This window comes from Alligator mississippiensis, chromosome 15 (genome assembly GCF_030867095.1).
Source record: "Alligator mississippiensis isolate rAllMis1 chromosome 15, rAllMis1, whole genome shotgun sequence".
Classification (NCBI taxonomy): domain Eukaryota; kingdom Metazoa; phylum Chordata; order Crocodylia; family Alligatoridae; genus Alligator; species Alligator mississippiensis.
In genome coordinates this window covers 18938450-18954598 of record NC_081838.1, presented here as the reverse complement: position 1 = coordinate 18954598, position 16149 = coordinate 18938450, and the positions used below count along the sequence as shown (strand labels likewise).

The 16149-nt window shown below is 46.3% G+C and overlaps 1 protein-coding gene across 6 annotated transcripts in view; it reads right to left on the bottom strand.

Annotated features, from left to right (window-relative positions):
• Positions 1 to 202: 202 nt before the first annotated feature.
• Positions 203 to 16149, bottom strand: part of PRPF3 (pre-mRNA processing factor 3) — a 40361-nt gene continuing 24414 nt past the window's right edge. For all 6 annotated transcript variants that reach the window (XM_059718853.1, XM_019477356.2, XM_019477357.2 and 3 more), the window contains 12 exons: positions 16043 to 16126; positions 15693 to 15913; positions 14366 to 14672; positions 11285 to 11451; positions 9818 to 9897; positions 8927 to 9070; positions 7083 to 7182; positions 5814 to 5927; positions 4959 to 5077; positions 4179 to 4262; positions 1916 to 1974; positions 203 to 957 (listed from right to left, as the gene is read on the bottom strand). In XM_059718853.1, coding sequence (XP_059574836.1) covers positions 811 to 957; positions 1916 to 1974; positions 4179 to 4262; positions 4959 to 5077; positions 5814 to 5927; positions 7083 to 7182; positions 8927 to 9070; positions 9818 to 9897; positions 11285 to 11451; positions 14366 to 14672; positions 15693 to 15913; positions 16043 to 16126 — 1626 coding nt within the window. In that variant the 3' untranslated portion in view covers positions 203 to 810. The remainder of the gene's footprint in view (positions 958 to 1915; positions 1975 to 4178; positions 4263 to 4958; positions 5078 to 5813; positions 5928 to 7082; positions 7183 to 8926; positions 9071 to 9817; positions 9898 to 11284; positions 11452 to 14365; positions 14673 to 15692; positions 15914 to 16042; positions 16127 to 16149) is intronic.

Here is a 16149-nt window from a genome sequence, read left to right as displayed (position 1 = left end):
CTGTTTTAGATTGTTTCTCCCCTTCTGTATTTGCAGTTTAATGAGGCCCTATCTGTTGAGACTAGTCATAGAAATAATCTTGCCAGATATCCCTAAGGCTATGGTAGAACATGCTGGTGCAAAAGTCAAGGATACAAGGTCAAGGTTTGCCCCAGAAGCAGGAGGCTGACTGGAACTCTGTGGAAAGAAACACATCTCTGACTTCCTTTTAAAAAAGTTTATTACGTAAATATAGGATGTGGGCTAAGTCCCCGTCTCCTACTCTGCTTTACAAATTCCAATGCTCCATGCTCAGAACACAGTTGCTGAACAACTGCCTCGCCTTTCCCACCAATGAGCAAGCTGATTAGGTGCATCATGTAGTTTGCCCAATGTCAGATCTCATCTACCAAACAACTGACAAAGCAAAGAGGTTGGTCTGTTCCCTCCAGTTGAGACAGCTGTATTTGAAGGACTAAAGACATCTGTGGGGAAAAAAACAAACCAAACCAAAAAAAAAAAACAAAACCACTCTCTCTTCCCACCACCCCAAAAACTCAGTTCTTTCCAGAGAACGTAAGAGATGCCTAAGAGCACACACGTTGTTAGCATCGCTGATGGACACTACGATCCAAAGATTTTTTGCATCACACCCTCCAAGAGTTGGATTCATCCAGAAAACAGCGTAGCTGTGACTTGTTTTAAAAAATATTTCTTTAATCGTATGTGTTGTACTGTGGAGGTCTGAGGGGAGGGAGGGGCTTTTGTCCACATTTTCAGCGAAGTATCGTTCTCAAATTAGCAATGGGAACCCTGGGGGCTGCGGCACCTTCAGTCTGTGGATTCCAATACGGATTCGCTCAGAGCCAGGTCCCAGTAATGCTCTGCTCCGTGCTTCTTAAAGTGCTCCCGTGCCATGTTTTCAGTGGGGCACTGCTTAAATTTCATTTCACCGAAGCTGCGATCCTTTGCTGTGCCCTGAAACACAAAGAGGAGAACTTTTCTGATGTACAAACTACCAAAAGGGATCAAGACTGCTTCTTTCAAGCTTAGCGGCAGTTGTTTCCCAGATCTCTAACCAGGCATGCAAAGACAAACTAGGATTTGTATAGTGAAATCAGCCATTATTTTTGTTTGTGCAGCAATGAAAACTTGTCTATAAAAGGTCTTAAAATGCTGCCAATCTCTACTCCCTTTTTCACAAGGCTTGTTTTTAACTCAACTACCAGGAGAAACTTCCTTGAATTTTGCAGATTGAGACATATCCAGGCCCATATAATTATAGCCAGTGGATGGCTTTGAAGGCTCCAGGTTTTATTTCTACCTGTCTCTGCTTTGGTATACACAAGAGTTAATATCCTTTATTATACTCTGCACTATTATACTATAACTAAAGACCCTGGATGTACTCAATTTTTAAAAACATCTTAAAACAGTTTTTGTAACGTTTCTTAACGATCATGAAAGCCAAAGAGTGCAAGCACTTGACTAGTCACTCGTGAGCTATCCAGCTCGAATCCAGGAGAGCTATGCAGTCATACCATATGTGGTCCAAGCTCCTCTTCAAGCTGCAAGTGTAGTTCCAACCATTCGTTAGGCATCACTTGCTTTCTGCTCTATAAGGTTTGGTTATGCTGCCTCTCTGGAAGAGCATTTGAAACTCAGGATGCTTCATATGAATGGTGAATATCTGAATGGGAACCAAACTCCTACAATCCCCCCAAACTTCCCAGGGCAAAACCCTTTAAAATCTTATCCTACTTAGCAACTGCCCGGAAGCCTGACTGTAAAAGTATGAGCACTGCCTGCAGAGAAGTCACCATGCTTTCATTTTGCGTGCTTGTTCTCATCTGCAGCAATAAGAAGCCAAAACGACTCAGAAATCAGCACTCCAGCTAAGCTGCAAAATGCTCCTTTAATCAAGTTCAGAACTTACCTCCCAAACCAGAGAGCATTTGTTTGTCTTTTTCACAGATTCCTCATCCGATTCATCTTCTGAAAAACAGAGCAGACTCCAGTACCACAGGAAGCAAGAAGCTTAAGGCAACCACTAATAAAGCACTGAGGATTTCCCCACCCAAAGCTTAATGCAATGACAGTCAGAGCCATGTTTTGATTCTCTCCCCCTGCTTGTTCCACTCCCAGTACACATTCGCCCTCCAAATCCCAGCTCCATTTCTGGTATTTTGACTAGGACTTCTATATTTCTGTTTTTAGAGGAGCATAGGGATGCTTGCTGATTTTTTTTCACCCACAGAAAAGAAGAATGTAAGAACTGCTATCTACTGGGTCAGACCATACGTCCATCTTGCCCAGGGATAGAGTGGATGCTGAAAGGGAAAGTGAACTGGGTCTGACCAGGGTTTTTTCCCCCTGTTCCTCTCTCACTTGCAGCCTCCAGCATTTAAAGGCTAGGCTAGGAAGCTCCAATTCAGAGGCTGTGCTTCTCACTCTCATGCTACTGATGCCCCTTTCCTCCAAGTATGTGTTCTGTTGTCCCTTTTTGAATCTGGCTAAACTGTCAGCTTCCACCACATCTAGTGGCAATGAGTTCCGCACTTTAATGACACTGTGTCAAAAAGAACATCCTTTTGTTAGCTTTAAACTTATGGTCTACTGGTTTCATTGTGTGACCCCCAGTTCTTGTACAGTAAGAAACAGTCAATATTTAATCCCTATGGACTCTCTCTTCACCCTTTAGTATTTTGTAAGCCATTCTCCTGTCCGTCCCCCTCCTCCCCCCTCTCTTTTCTAAACTGAACAGGCCTGGCCTCTAAGTCTTAAGTCTCTCCTCCTACAGAAGCCTCTCCATACTATAAATTATCCTCATTGCCCTTCTCTAGTTCTCTATATTCTTTCTGAGGTGTGCAGACCAGAACCAGGCATGGTATTCAAAGGCATGGATGCCCCACAGATTTATAAAGAGGCCTGATGATACTTTCCATTTTGTTCACAATTCTCTTAATAATCCTTAATGTTCTGCTTGCCTTCTTGACAGATGCTGAGTACTGAGCTGCTGTTTTTAGCAAACAGCCCACTGACTCCCAGATCTCTTTCCTGTGTGGTAACAGCTAATGTAGAGCTCATCATAAAGTAGCTCTAGTTTGGGATATTTTTGCTCATGTGCCTTTCCCTTCAATTTTTCAGAGAAAAATTTTCCTGTGCATTTATTGCTGATTATGTTATACCTATCATTTCAGATCTGAGCACAAAATTCAACATCAGTTACTGCTGGATGTCTGACTTCCTTGCACAGAAGTGACTGCATCACATTTATTTTTATTCACCTTTCAGGGCCCATCATGTGCTTAGAAAAAACGCTATGCCCACAGTTTGGTCTCACAAGCAATGCAGGACTACAATATAAGTGTCTATATACTACAGTAACATCTAGCGGTCATTCAATCTGAAGTGGTCCAACCCTGGACTAAGTGCGGCACAACCCATGTGTGAAACCATAATGTGCCCTGAGGATATGACAAATCTACAATAGCCACAGATCAAGTGCCATTTTCACAGTACAGTGGTTCTCAGCACTGTCCACACACATCCACATCAGTCAGGCTTTAGTGTCTGGTGGTCTGGACTCCTCCTCTAAAGTGCACCAGACTTATAACTGAAAAGTCAGCTCAAGCTGCACAGTAGGTCAGAATACAGACAGGAGGTGCAGATATAGCAGAAGTGAGCCTGTCAAACTGGTGCCCGTAACAGCAAGGAGTGTCAGCCAGCACTGAAATGCCCCACTTTTTAATCATTTAAATCACAGTCCAATAATCTGCTTCATTTTAGGAGTCCGAATGATCCTAAAGAAAGGATCTCTTCACAAAACCCTCTTGTGGAGCAATAAAACAATCTCTCTCTCCTTGGATCTCTCAAGGGCACTTTAGCAATTCTTCCAGTGGCAGGACTCCACCAACTCTTGTCCCCCTGCTTTAACATGGCAGATTAGGTTGCTTGAGCTGTTTTGGGGCAATATACACCTTGTAGTTATGCAACAGGGTTGATTTGTGTAGTTTTAGGAGCAGGATAAAACAAGCGCTTGTATGCGATGGTTTGGATAGGGCTGATGCTGCTCTGAGCAGGGGACTGGGTTAGATGACTCCCTGAGGCTCTTCCATCCCAACTTTTCTATGATTCTGTCACTTCTTGATAATCACAGCAGCTAGGCTTTCTAACTAATGGCACGGCTATATACTTACCATCTCCCTTTGTGTTTGAAGTCTGCTCATCCCATTTTATTCGATGGAGCATAAGACGCTTGAATTTCTTCTGTGCTTTTGGGCCTGGTAAAGAAAGATCGTGAGAATTGTTTTCACAATGAGTTCAAGACCTTTTGCTGAGTTTTAAGTCAGGGCCACATTTTGCCTGCAAAACCTAAGTCACAGCTAGTAACACTTGACATCAGAGATGCAAAGCTGAACACAAAAAATCTGCTCACTGACAGCAGTGGACAAAGATAACATTGTAGATCAATAAGAGAGGCACCGTCTGGCCCCAGCACATGTCTGGGAACAAGCATTCCTTCATTCTAACACAAGCTCGGATATCACCACTCTTCCGTGGCCTCTGGCAAGTCACTTGCCTTCTGTGCCATCAAGTTTCCCCGGCTGAAAAAGGGAGGTGATACATTATACAATGAATGCAGAGAATGCCTCTAAAGCACTGTGCAAGCTGTAAGCATTTTAGCAGACTCAAACAGGATAGAGAGTTCCCTCATGTTTTCAAAGCACCGAGGCTTCATGTCTGGCATATTTAACAATGCTGGCATCGTTTAAAGTATACGCTGCAGTTTAGATAACAAGGTGGCTACAAAGTATATTGTAGTGTGCTAAGGACCAAAGTCAGAGCTGAACAAACCAAAGCAGTGACATAATGCCCCACAAATCCATAAATCCCCTTAACTAGTAATCTATCTGGGTATCTTTTAGAACAAGGCTTTTAAGCATGTGATAATTAGAAGCCACATCCTTAGACCTTACCTCCTTCCACCACGACCACGTTGACATCCTTGTGCAAAACCACCACTCCTGTTAAGTACAGCTGGTTTGCATTTGCTTCAATTTTGAATTTTTTTGCTGGGTTGCTCAGATTTCTGACTCTAAAGAGCAGGAAAGCAAATGTTTAGTTTAAAAAAGGAACTACAGAACTAGGAGCAAGAGAAATAATACAGTAAGACATCCTTTCCAACTCAGCACTGTACTTATTCTCACTTACCCCTCTCCATCAGAGGGGCGTTTGGCTTATACCTGCTGCTAACCTAGAGTTCTGGTCCTAAACCAATTAAAACATACCTCTCTGTATTTTTATACTATCTAGTATACCAATGTCACATCCTGCCAGGTCTAAGCACGATAAACATAACATTATGAAGTAATATCACTTTTTATCTGACTTTTGAAAGCTCTATCAAACATCAGGACTCCTGGGTTCTACAACTAGCTCTGCTTGTGAGCCTGGCCAGGCCCGTGGTGGGGGCGGGGGAATCAATCACCTCATCCTTGGACATCAATGATATGTGCTACAAAACAGCTTAGAGTGATAAGACTTTGCATCTAATACTCAGCCATGGCAAGATAAGTTAAATTATGTAGTCAGTCATTTTATTCACTTTGGGATAGTAGGGCAGGGGGCATCTCTCACTCTATACCAATTTAAGCAAGAGTCAGTATTTTTAAAGGGAGTTCAGGGTGTCAGATGACAACAGCCTTGTGTTAAAAGAACCTACCATACCAGCATGAACCCACACTTAAGTTTGGCGTGTGCACTTACAAAAATGACCGATGGAGAACCCATATATTGGGACTCCATGGTTCCTGACTGAGCAGAGCACTCACCTGTACACAGCTATGTGAACTCCCTGTGAAATATCTTCTTTCAGCTTTTTAACCTTCTTTGCTTTTCTCTGTTCTGCTGTTAGCTTTCGTGCAGCGTTTGCCTCTTCATGAGCTCTGTATGGGAAGACACAAAATCGGTAAGCAGAAATGCAGCTTATTGGATCTCTGGGCTCATACCTTTTGGTTCTATGAACAGAGTCCAAGCCAGGGAGCATGCCCTATAAACCAACATATAGCAGCAGTGACCTGGGCTCTTCCCAATCCCAGGTATCTTAGAGGCACACTGAAACCAGCAACTGGACTCACTTGCAACAGATGGTGTCCAGCTACAGAGGGACTAGGCCAGGTTGGGACATGCATGCAGCTCTGCCTCTGTCCAGGAAGCTGACTCTCCACCATAAAAAGGGAGATCAAGTGACACAGCCCATGTAGCTCTTTGCCTTCTGTCTGCAGCTGGACAACTAGTGCTAATTACATGAGTGATTTATGGTTTGAGCTCAAACAAAACCAAGCAACTCATTTAGGCAGGTCATGATGTCATCTTTAAATTTACAGTCACAGTGTTATGGGCTGGATTTAATTGAGTGGAAACAAAGCACAGGGGCCTTGTATCCTTACCACATCTTGAAAAACCCCAGTCCCTCCAGTTGCTTGTAATTTCTGAGACTCCACAAACCGCGATATTAATTCAGGAACTGAGCTTCAGTTTAAGAGACTGATCAATTCCCTTTTCTGCAGTGAAACCTCTGCATTTCCCAGATAGCTTCCTTCAAACAGTATGATGGGTGTATGCTGTCTCTCACTGCTTTTTTTTTTAGAAAGAGTAATCTAGAATTTTGCGATTCGATCCAGAACTTTGTGATTCAGCTTCAGGGGATTCAATGCTACTGGCTCAAGTTAACTAGGACATAAAGTCATTACTACCCAAACAGTGGGTGGATAGTCTGTGAAGCAAGTTGCTGGGTCTCAGTCTAGCTCCTGGAAGGGAGCCAGAGCCACTTACTGGCTCTCTGCGTGTGATGTGTATATACAGGGGAGGGTTCAGTGTTTAAGGACCGAAGCCTCATCTCCCCCATCTTGAAGGCTCTGAGAGCTAAAACTGAAACACACTGAGGGGGTGAAGGGAAGGAAAAAAAAATCGCAGTGCTTCTCCCTTTGCTGTACTCATCCTAAAACTCAGTGGATGACGGACCATCTACGCAGCTGTTCACACAGCACTGGTACTAAAAATCCACCTTGAGACAAAGAAAGCCAGGACATGCAACCTACTTCTGCCTCTTCGCCATCTGTGCTCTAACGTGAGCTTCCACTTTTGTTGGGTCCTGAACAGCTTCTGTCCCCAGTACTCGCATCAGGTTGGAAATTCTTACTGCAAGGAAAAGACAGAAATCCCTTTGAACAATTGTTCAGGGGTGTGATCTAGTTCCTAGAAGGTAGCCAGCCTTGCTCAAAAGCTAGTATTTTAACTGAGCCTCTGGGTGACAACTGTTGGGGAAGGAGGGTGAAGGGGACACTTGCCATAATTCGGGATTAAGCACATTAATTTGGGATTAAGCATGCTTCTTGGCCTTTTCGCTCAGATTAAGCGTGTAGTTCCTGGAAATACAGGATGGAAGATGCAGTGAGATTTTAAGAAAGGGAAAAGCCCAATTCTGAGTGCAAGTTTTACACTAAGAAGAAGTGAATGCAAAGATTTTTAAAAACAAAAGCAAGGTAGGGGAAGGTCACCTGACAAAGATACAAAACCATTTCTAGACAAGATCAGATCCCCTCCACAACTCTTGTTCCTAGTACTGTTTTAAGACCTTTCTGCAGAGCAGTAATTCTCAACCTGGGTGCCATGGCACCCCGGGTTCCTTGAGATTCTTTCAATGGTGAGGTGGGATGCCATATAATGTTAGCGCTGTTAGGTGTGCAAACACGAGTCACAAGATAAACCCAGAACTTTCAACTAGGAATCTATAATGTTAAAAACGTTCTGCTCTGTTGTAGTCTTGGAGTTCCCTGCAATAGAAGAATTGCTCTGGTATTTTTCTGAAGTCAAAAAGTGAGTGAAAACTAAGAGCTGACATTTCCTAAAAGGGCCTCAAGTCTAAAAAGGTTTAGCCCTACTGCTGTAGTGCCTTTTTAAGGCACAAAATACCTTAAAGAATTACTAGCTACATGCATAGTTCCCACCTACCTCTGAAGTGCAGACATTTCTGGGATAGCGTGGCAGGCTGGTCAACAGCAAACAATACTAGATAAAAGCCGAGGTGGAAAAACCATTCCTCAATTCTGAACGTGCCATGTGGCCTTTAAATTCTAAATGCACGTTCTGCACTTGGTTACTACCCCAGTGCAACTCCAATAGTGCTAGTGGAACTGCTGGGGGCAAAGATCAGCCTAGATGCTTCTCTGTGTGCCTGGGGCTGGATGTAGTTACTGGGTGGAATCATATGGGCCTATCAAGCACCTGAGATTATGCAGTCTTTGCTAACCTTAGAAGTCTACAAAATCCACACACAGGCTGTGTCCACACAAGAGTGGATGTTTGTTTCTCTGTGGACAAGAAGCAGCAGTATACTTTATACCGCTGCTGCTTGTCCCTGGGGAGCACCTGTGCTATGTGCCCTCTAGTACATGGCAGGTTACCCCAAGTGGGGAAGGGGAGGCTGGGGCCAGCAGTGGGCTGGCCCCAGCAGCCTTACGTGTGGTCCTGGGGGCCTTCTAGGGCTGCAGCAGTAGTGATCTTGCCACTCGGAGCGTGGCCAGTAGCTGGAGTATGGCTCTAGCTGGCCAGGCTCTGGTTTTGGGTGGTGCGTGCTGCCCCCATGTACACCACTCCACTTTTTTTTGCCCAGGTTTTTCTGACCCTGGGATCCCCTGGGGTCACCCCCACACTGCTACCTTGCAGTGCAGAGAACAGCTGAATGTGCAGTATGTGGTGCCGCAGATGGCCGCACTCATCTGGATGTGTCCACAGAGTGCAAATCCACAAAAATCTATATGATTTCTCAAACACTGTTGCTGCTTTGCCTGCTAACAATTTTTCACCTAATCATCTAGTCCTCACTGTGAATCCCTGGGGCCAGGTTTTAAAGTGGTGCTCTCCTGCTGAAAACATTGCTTACCTTTGGGCTCGGGAGGTGGCATTAAGCCCAACCTGACTTTCTCCTGCAGCTCCTTCTGGGCTTCCCGCCGGGTCTGTCGTCGCAACTTCTTCTGCTCTTTTTTAGTGAGATAAACGCCCAGAGTCACCGGTGTGTCGCTATCCACTGGGGAGGGGAAACAAAAAAAAACAAACACAAAAACGCATCCTGCTGTCAAGTTATATTCTTTCAAGAACAGCACCAAAACACTGCCTAGGATCCTTGTCAGGAAAAGGAAATAAAAACATGCTAGGAAACAGCTGCGAATAGTTCCTCATGCTCAATACCAAGGCAGCCCAAACTGCAATAAACATCCCTTCCCCTGCCCAGAACCTAAAAAAGCACCACTTAAGGCACATGTATTGGGTCCAGAGTTTATTTCAACTCTCTGCAATCCTTGTAGGCTGTTTACATCAAAAACTGAACCAGAAAACAGAGGTCCTAATGCTGTGTATGCTATAAATGACCCCAAATTGTCTACACCTTTCTCCATTTTATGGTTGTGTCCTTTGTCTTGGGTACAAGCTATCATGCTGACCACAGGAAGCAGACAAGGACATGATGTCTAAGTAGCAGCAGCCATTCCTTCTAGCAAGTATACCTGATCCAGATCTATGGCTTTTACAGGTCATCTCACCTTTCTCAGTCTCAGAGCTGCAAGTTTTACCTTAACATCTTTTATTATTTCTTCCCAGAAAAAAAAAATTAAGTCAATGGTTTTGCTAACAGGATCAGGACTCACTGGTTTGGTTTGAACCACAACTGCCAGAGGTCAAGAACACTCAAGCTTTCTGAATGAGTCTTCCTATAACACCCTCTATTTACCATCATTGTTAGGAGAAAGCTTCAGGCTAGACTGCTGCGCAACTGTACCTGGCGGGTTTAGCTGGGCCGGGTGTTCCACGAGGTTTGTGATCCCAAAGTAATCCTCTCTTTTAGAGGTTCCAGCTGCTCTAAAGGGGGACAGAATTGGTGTGTCAGTAGTAAAGGCTTAAGGGTGACTTCCAGCCCTCCCCTTCAATATGGCAAGTCACAGCATTCTGCAAAGCACCTTTCTTTTCCCATGCAATGCACTAAGCATGGAACACATCCAAGCCCCAGTCTTGAGACATAAGCCCAAAAAGCTTAGGAATGCAGGGAGAATCAGGGCTCCTAAAAGGAGTACTAACAGACAAGAGTTCTCATCACTCAATGCCATAAATATCCATCTTTCATTTAGACATAAGAGGTCATGCTTTCAAGATCTCTTTAATGGCTTAAGAGAGCTGGGCTATTTGCTTCCAATGAGACTTGTGCTCCCTAGTTGCACCAAGGGGCTTTGGAAAAATCCTACTCCAGCTTTTAAACCCAATTGCTCTCCTGAAGCCTGCACTTTGCCAGGTACTGATATAAATAGGGACCTACTTGATTCATGGTTTCACTGATTTTGCGGAAACCATGCAATCAACGATATCAACAAAAATAATGTAATATAATAAAGGAATTAGTCTATTGGTCTGTCTGCCTGTAACTCTTGGAGCACTCTGATTGGTTACTGAAGCAACCAATCAGAGTGCTCTGAGAGTGTTACAGACAGGAGGTGGTGACAGCACGTGATGGCGGGGACGGAGGGGATCAGCCCCAGCCCCGCTCCTTGGAGGTGGTGGAGTGCCGCTGTGATGGCAAAGATGGAGCAGGGGGGGTGAGGCCAGCAACACTCCTTGGAAGCAGCGGTGGTGCGGGGTGCTGGCAGAGGGGGACAGTGGGGCAAGCTCCCCCTTCCCTGCCCCAGAGGCAGGGGGAGGTTAGGGTTAGGAAGCTTTTCCCCCAGTCATTCTTGATGGACAATTAGCTAGTTAATAAAAATAAAATGCTAGCTCCCCAGTGTTAGCCAGCTGACAAGATGGTGGCTTTTCCTTTGTCCCTCCTCCCCACACTGGGGCCACTCCGGCAACAGGTGCCAAGGGGTAGGGAAATACAAAGGGCAGCCAACAACCAAGATGGTGGGCACCCCTTCATCCCATCCCCCCCCCCCCCCCCCCGGGGCCTCTCTGCCAATCAGTGCTGAGGCATGGGGGTGCTGTGAAATGTCCATGAAATCGGATCTGTTCAATGGGTATAAACTAGGCCAGGATTGGGCATGGTAGCTGTGTGGGACCATACAACCGTTCTGAGTAGCTTGTGCATCTCTAAAGCTGCATAAAGACGTATGTCTTGATTTGAAGAGTTGGTAGCATCTGATGCTCCCCTTGACTACAAGGGAACCTTGGAGTTGCACAAGCGCTCTCAAAAAATCAAGCCAAACTACTGTAGTTTCTTCCCTACAATTAAATGATCAAAGCCCAGCAATGAGAAGCTTACAGGTCAAGGCCGTTAGGGATGATATATGAGTCCCACCACTCAATCTCAGGAATCTCCCCTTCTTTCAGCTCTTTTTTGGGAGTGATAAGAGCCAGCTTGGTAGAGGTGTGGATCCCTGTCTTTCTGGCAGCCTGAGAGATCTCTGCCTGCAGCTTTTCCAGTTGAGCCTGAGAACAGAGATGGTACATGAGTGGGGGTGAAAAAGCAGCAAGCCATTAACTAGCAAAGCAAGCCAGATACATTTGTGTAACAAGCTAATCTGAACAGGCCCAGGGGAATCACGGATGGGGATTTTAGGAATGTGTGTATGTGGATCTTGTTTTGTGGTAGGCTTTTGCATGCATTAAACCTGGCCCATCTTGACCCAGGTAGTGTCAACAAACAACCTACTCCAAGGCTGCTCCTCACAAGGGCAATTACCAGTGCTCTGTCTAGCCTGCTTTTAAAATGTCTCAAGTGATAAGGCCTTCATCTACCCCTCTGGGGAACCACTCTACAGCACTAATTCTCAACTAGCGTGCTGCAGAGTAGGGCTGTGCGAAGCTTCGGTCACCGATTCGATTCAGAAGAGATCGGCCGGATTCAGGGACTGAATCCAAATCTAATCGGGAGACTAATTAAAAGCTCTGAATTGATTTGAAGCATCCAAATCAAGCTGGAAAAGTTTTGGCCGTTTCGGAGATTTGTCCATAGACTAAACAGGTAGCAGCCCCTCACCACGCTGGATGCAGCTGCCTCCAGCTGGTAAGTCTGTTGGGGTTGGGGGAGGGAAGGACTGGGACTGGGCTGGGCTGGGCCTGGGACAAGCTGCCCAGCTGTAGCAGAAGGGCACAGGATGTGGGCACGACAGTGCTGGGAGAGGGGGCTCTGCCCTGCTGCTGCTTGCCCAGCTGGGCAGGGGGAGTGAGATGCGGGCATGGCTCACTCTGGGCAGAAGGGTGCAAGTGGCAGCAGGGCACAGCCCTTTCTCCCAGTGCTGCCGCACCCTGCACCCCCCAGCCCAGGCTGGCAAGCAGCGGCAGGACAGAGCCCCTGCTCCCAGCACTGACGCGGGCGCGGTAGTGCTGGGAGTGGGGGCTATGCCCTGCTGCCACCCAAAGCAAGCTGCACCTGCATTGTGGCCCCCCCACCACGCCAGTTGGGCTGGACTGGGGATGGGGCCAGGCAGGGCAGCTGTGGGGGCTTCTCCCGTGGCTCCCCCTGCTGAGGCAGAGGCAGAGGCAGGCACAGCTGGAAGAGCTGCAGGAAAAGCCCCCATGGCTGTCCTGCCTGGCCCCAACCTCCTGGCACATAAAAAAAAAAAAAATGCCCCACATTTACTGGCTGCAGCAGCAGGGACCAGGGCCTCTGAGGGCTCATGGCAGAGCCCCTGCATGCAGCGCAGATAGGGGGCAGTGGAGTTTGCCCCCCCCCTTGGTACCCATGCAGCTGCTGTCACACTGCATGGGTGCAGTGCAGCTTGGCAGGGTGTCGCATGCTGCCTTGGAACTGGGGCGGTTCCAGCAGTCAGCTGAGGCCTGGCAGCACTCAGCCCCAGTGGCCCCAATTCCTAGACAATGCATGGCACCCTACCAAGCCGCATTGCACCCATGCCATAGGGCAGCTGCTGCGCAGGTGCCAGGCGGGGTTGGGACAATCCGTGCTGCCCCGCTCTGCACACGGGGGCTCTGCCACGAGCCCTCAGAGGCCCTGATTCCTGCTGCTGCAGCTGGTGGGTACAGGGCTCTATTTTTTTTTTGTTTTTTAAAGGGCTAGGACTAGGCTGGGGCCAGGGTCAGGCTGGGCAGCCATGGGGGCTTCTCCTGTAGGTCCCTCAATCCGGGGAGAGGCAGGCACGGTTGGAGGAGCCACGGGAGAACCTGCAGCCACCTGGCTGTGCCTGCCTCTCCCCAGTCAATCTGAACCTCTGAATCAGTGCTGAATCTCCAATTCTGATTCAGCTGAATCAATTGGGGACAGTGATTTGAATCACCAAATTGAACTGTTGTCCTCAGAATTGGCCGAATCCAAATCGAATACTTTACAATTTCCACAGGCCTACTGTAGAGTGCCACACAATATTAACACCGTTAGGTGTGCAAACACCTTACATGATTCACAAGATAAACCTAGAGATTTCCAAAAGGAATCCAGTGTGTCAAAAATCATTCTGATCTGTTATGGTCTTTATGAGCTCTTTGCAATAGAGGAACTGCTCTATTATTTTTCCAGGTTGAAAAATGAGTGAAAGCTACAAACTGGCAGTTTCTGAGGGATGGCTAGAGTCTGATGAGGTTAACAACCACTGCTCTACTGTGTACTGAAATCCTTTTAAATCCCCCCACACTTGTTAATGTATTTCTGTGGGAAGTGGAACTAGCTGGAAAATGGGTTTTTCTATGGAAAAAAAAAAAAATCAGCAAATGATCAGGAGCCTGGGAAACAAGAGTTATGAGGAAAGACTGAGAGCTAAAGTTATTCAATCTGGAGAAGACAAGACTGAGAGGGGGATTCAATAAGTCTTCAAATACCTGAAGGGTGATTATGGAGAGGACGGAGATGGGATTTTCTCCATGGCCACAGGAGATAGGACTAGGAGCAACAGCCTCAAGCTGCAGCAGGGAAAACTGAGATTGGAGATGAGGAGGAACTATCTGATATGAGGGTGGCCAAACACTGGAACAGGTTGTTTAGTGAAGTGGTGGAGTCTCCATCCCCAGGAATGTTCAAGGGCAGGTTGGACAGACACATGGCTGGGATGGTTTAGTCAGGGACTAAACCTGCCTTGAGCAGGGGGCTGGACTAAATTACCTTGTGAGGTCCCCTTCCAGCCATAATTTATAAAAAAAGTGAAGGTTTTGGCTTTCAATAAGCTGTCACAATTGGACAAGTATTTTACATAAAAATTGGCATACTTTAAAGTCCCAAAACAGGTTTGATTGAAGATTTTCAATCATCCCAAACAGAGAGATTCTTAGTTGTGTTGTGTTCAGACTGAACATCGTGTTTCGGGAACCAGACATACAAGCTGTGAACTCTCAGCCATGCCCTCACTTTTCAGCACTGTTTGTTAACATCTGCTTTCAAGCAGGCAGCACGTACCTTTGTTCGCAACCTCTGTGCAATTTTTTCAAATTTGCCTTTTTCATGAAACTTAAAGAGACGTTTCTGACGCTGGGCTGGGGCTATAGAGACCCGGTGGTCAAAATAAGTGTTGGATTCCATATCCTCTGAAGGTTTCTCTTTGAGCTGCTGTTTGAATTGCTCCCTCTTCACAGCCCTGATGTTCGCTTTCAGTGTTGGCATGCGGTGAGTCAATTCAATCTCTTTACCAGAGGCATCAACCGTTCGACCTTGTTCATCCAAGATCAATGGTGTCGGCTTTGTCTGATCCTTTAACTCTACCTTCCTAATGCAAGAAACATGTATAATGTTAAAATACAGCCACATCATTAGCTCAGAAAGAAGTAGAATTGGCGTTGTGACTACACACCAGTGGGTCTACACCTTGAGACAACTCTGGCCTGCTTCACATCATCTCAGTATGCCTTTGCAACCAAAAAAAGGGAAAATGACTGCGAAAACAACTTGGTACAACAGCAACCAAAGGTTAGATGCCTTCCAAGCCACCTTAAGGCTCAAACTATCAGTACAAAGGTTTCTATGTGCTGACTGCTCAAGAAAAAATAATCAATAATCTAAACATTCCCTGTTCTCAACAATTTGGGAACTAGTAAGTTTTACCCTTCCCAAAAGCTCCATGTCCATACTATGAACCCAAGCCTCACTGACATCAAGGTTTCCTGGTACCTTTCCAGCCATGTAGATGCACCTTTAGTTGAGTCTAAGTGTCACATGATTCAAATGTAAAGGAGTTTGAGTGGTACAAAGGGACTGTAGTGCAAATATAAGGCTACAGTGTCCTGTTCCCGCCCTGGTCAAGATTTCCAACTGTTATCACTTGCTCAGCACAAGGGCAGATCAACTGCTGGAGACCTGCCTGGCATTTTCAGTCACTCAGTGAGCTGGTGCTGCTCTGAGCAGCATTACACAGCAATGAGGCCAAGTACCAATAGCTTACCTATCCCAGTGCTCCCCTCCCTGCCATTACTGAAGCCAACCATGCATCAACAGAGAGGTCATTTCAGAAAATGCCTTGCAGGGAGAGTACCAAACAGGCTCAGCCCAGCTTAGATCTAGCTGGCCCCAAAATGGACTTAACATTCAAAGACAATGAGCAAGTGATGTGGTTGGGGTGATGAACTGCAGAAGCTAAACACTGGGATGGTAGCAACTGATGTTCCCAAGCAGGTTTAGTTGGTCAACAGCAAAGTGAATACACAGGAAAAAGTGGCTATTTGGGGATGACAAGGCTGACAACAAATGCACATCAGGATTCTGGGCTATTTGTCAAGCCGGTTGTACTCACGGAGGTGCAATTCCCATGGCATGCAGATTGGCCAGCCCCACCATGTTTGCATTGCCGATGAGCCCTGGCTTCAGAGCCAGCTGCGCCTGGATTCGGGCCTGTAGCTCTGCTGCTTTCCTGGCTTTTTCAATAGCATCATTCATGAAGGTGGCTGCCTGCGAGGGCTGGATGGTGTTGCCAATAGGGAGGCGCTCCTGCTGGGATGAAGAGGAAACTTTGGGCTGCAAAAAGAAGAATATTTCCATTAGATGCATCAGAAGCAGCCTACAAGCCACTGTTGGAAGAAAAAGGCCAAGAGGCCACTTGAATCCCAAGAGACAGGATTTTTGCCCTTTGCTTCCAGGCTGTACCTGTGGTGCAGGAGGACTGATGAAACTCAGCTGCTTTTTCCTCTCCTCAATCTGACGTGTGGCTGCTTCCATCATCTGTTTGATCTGCAGAAATAAAGTTGGTCGGT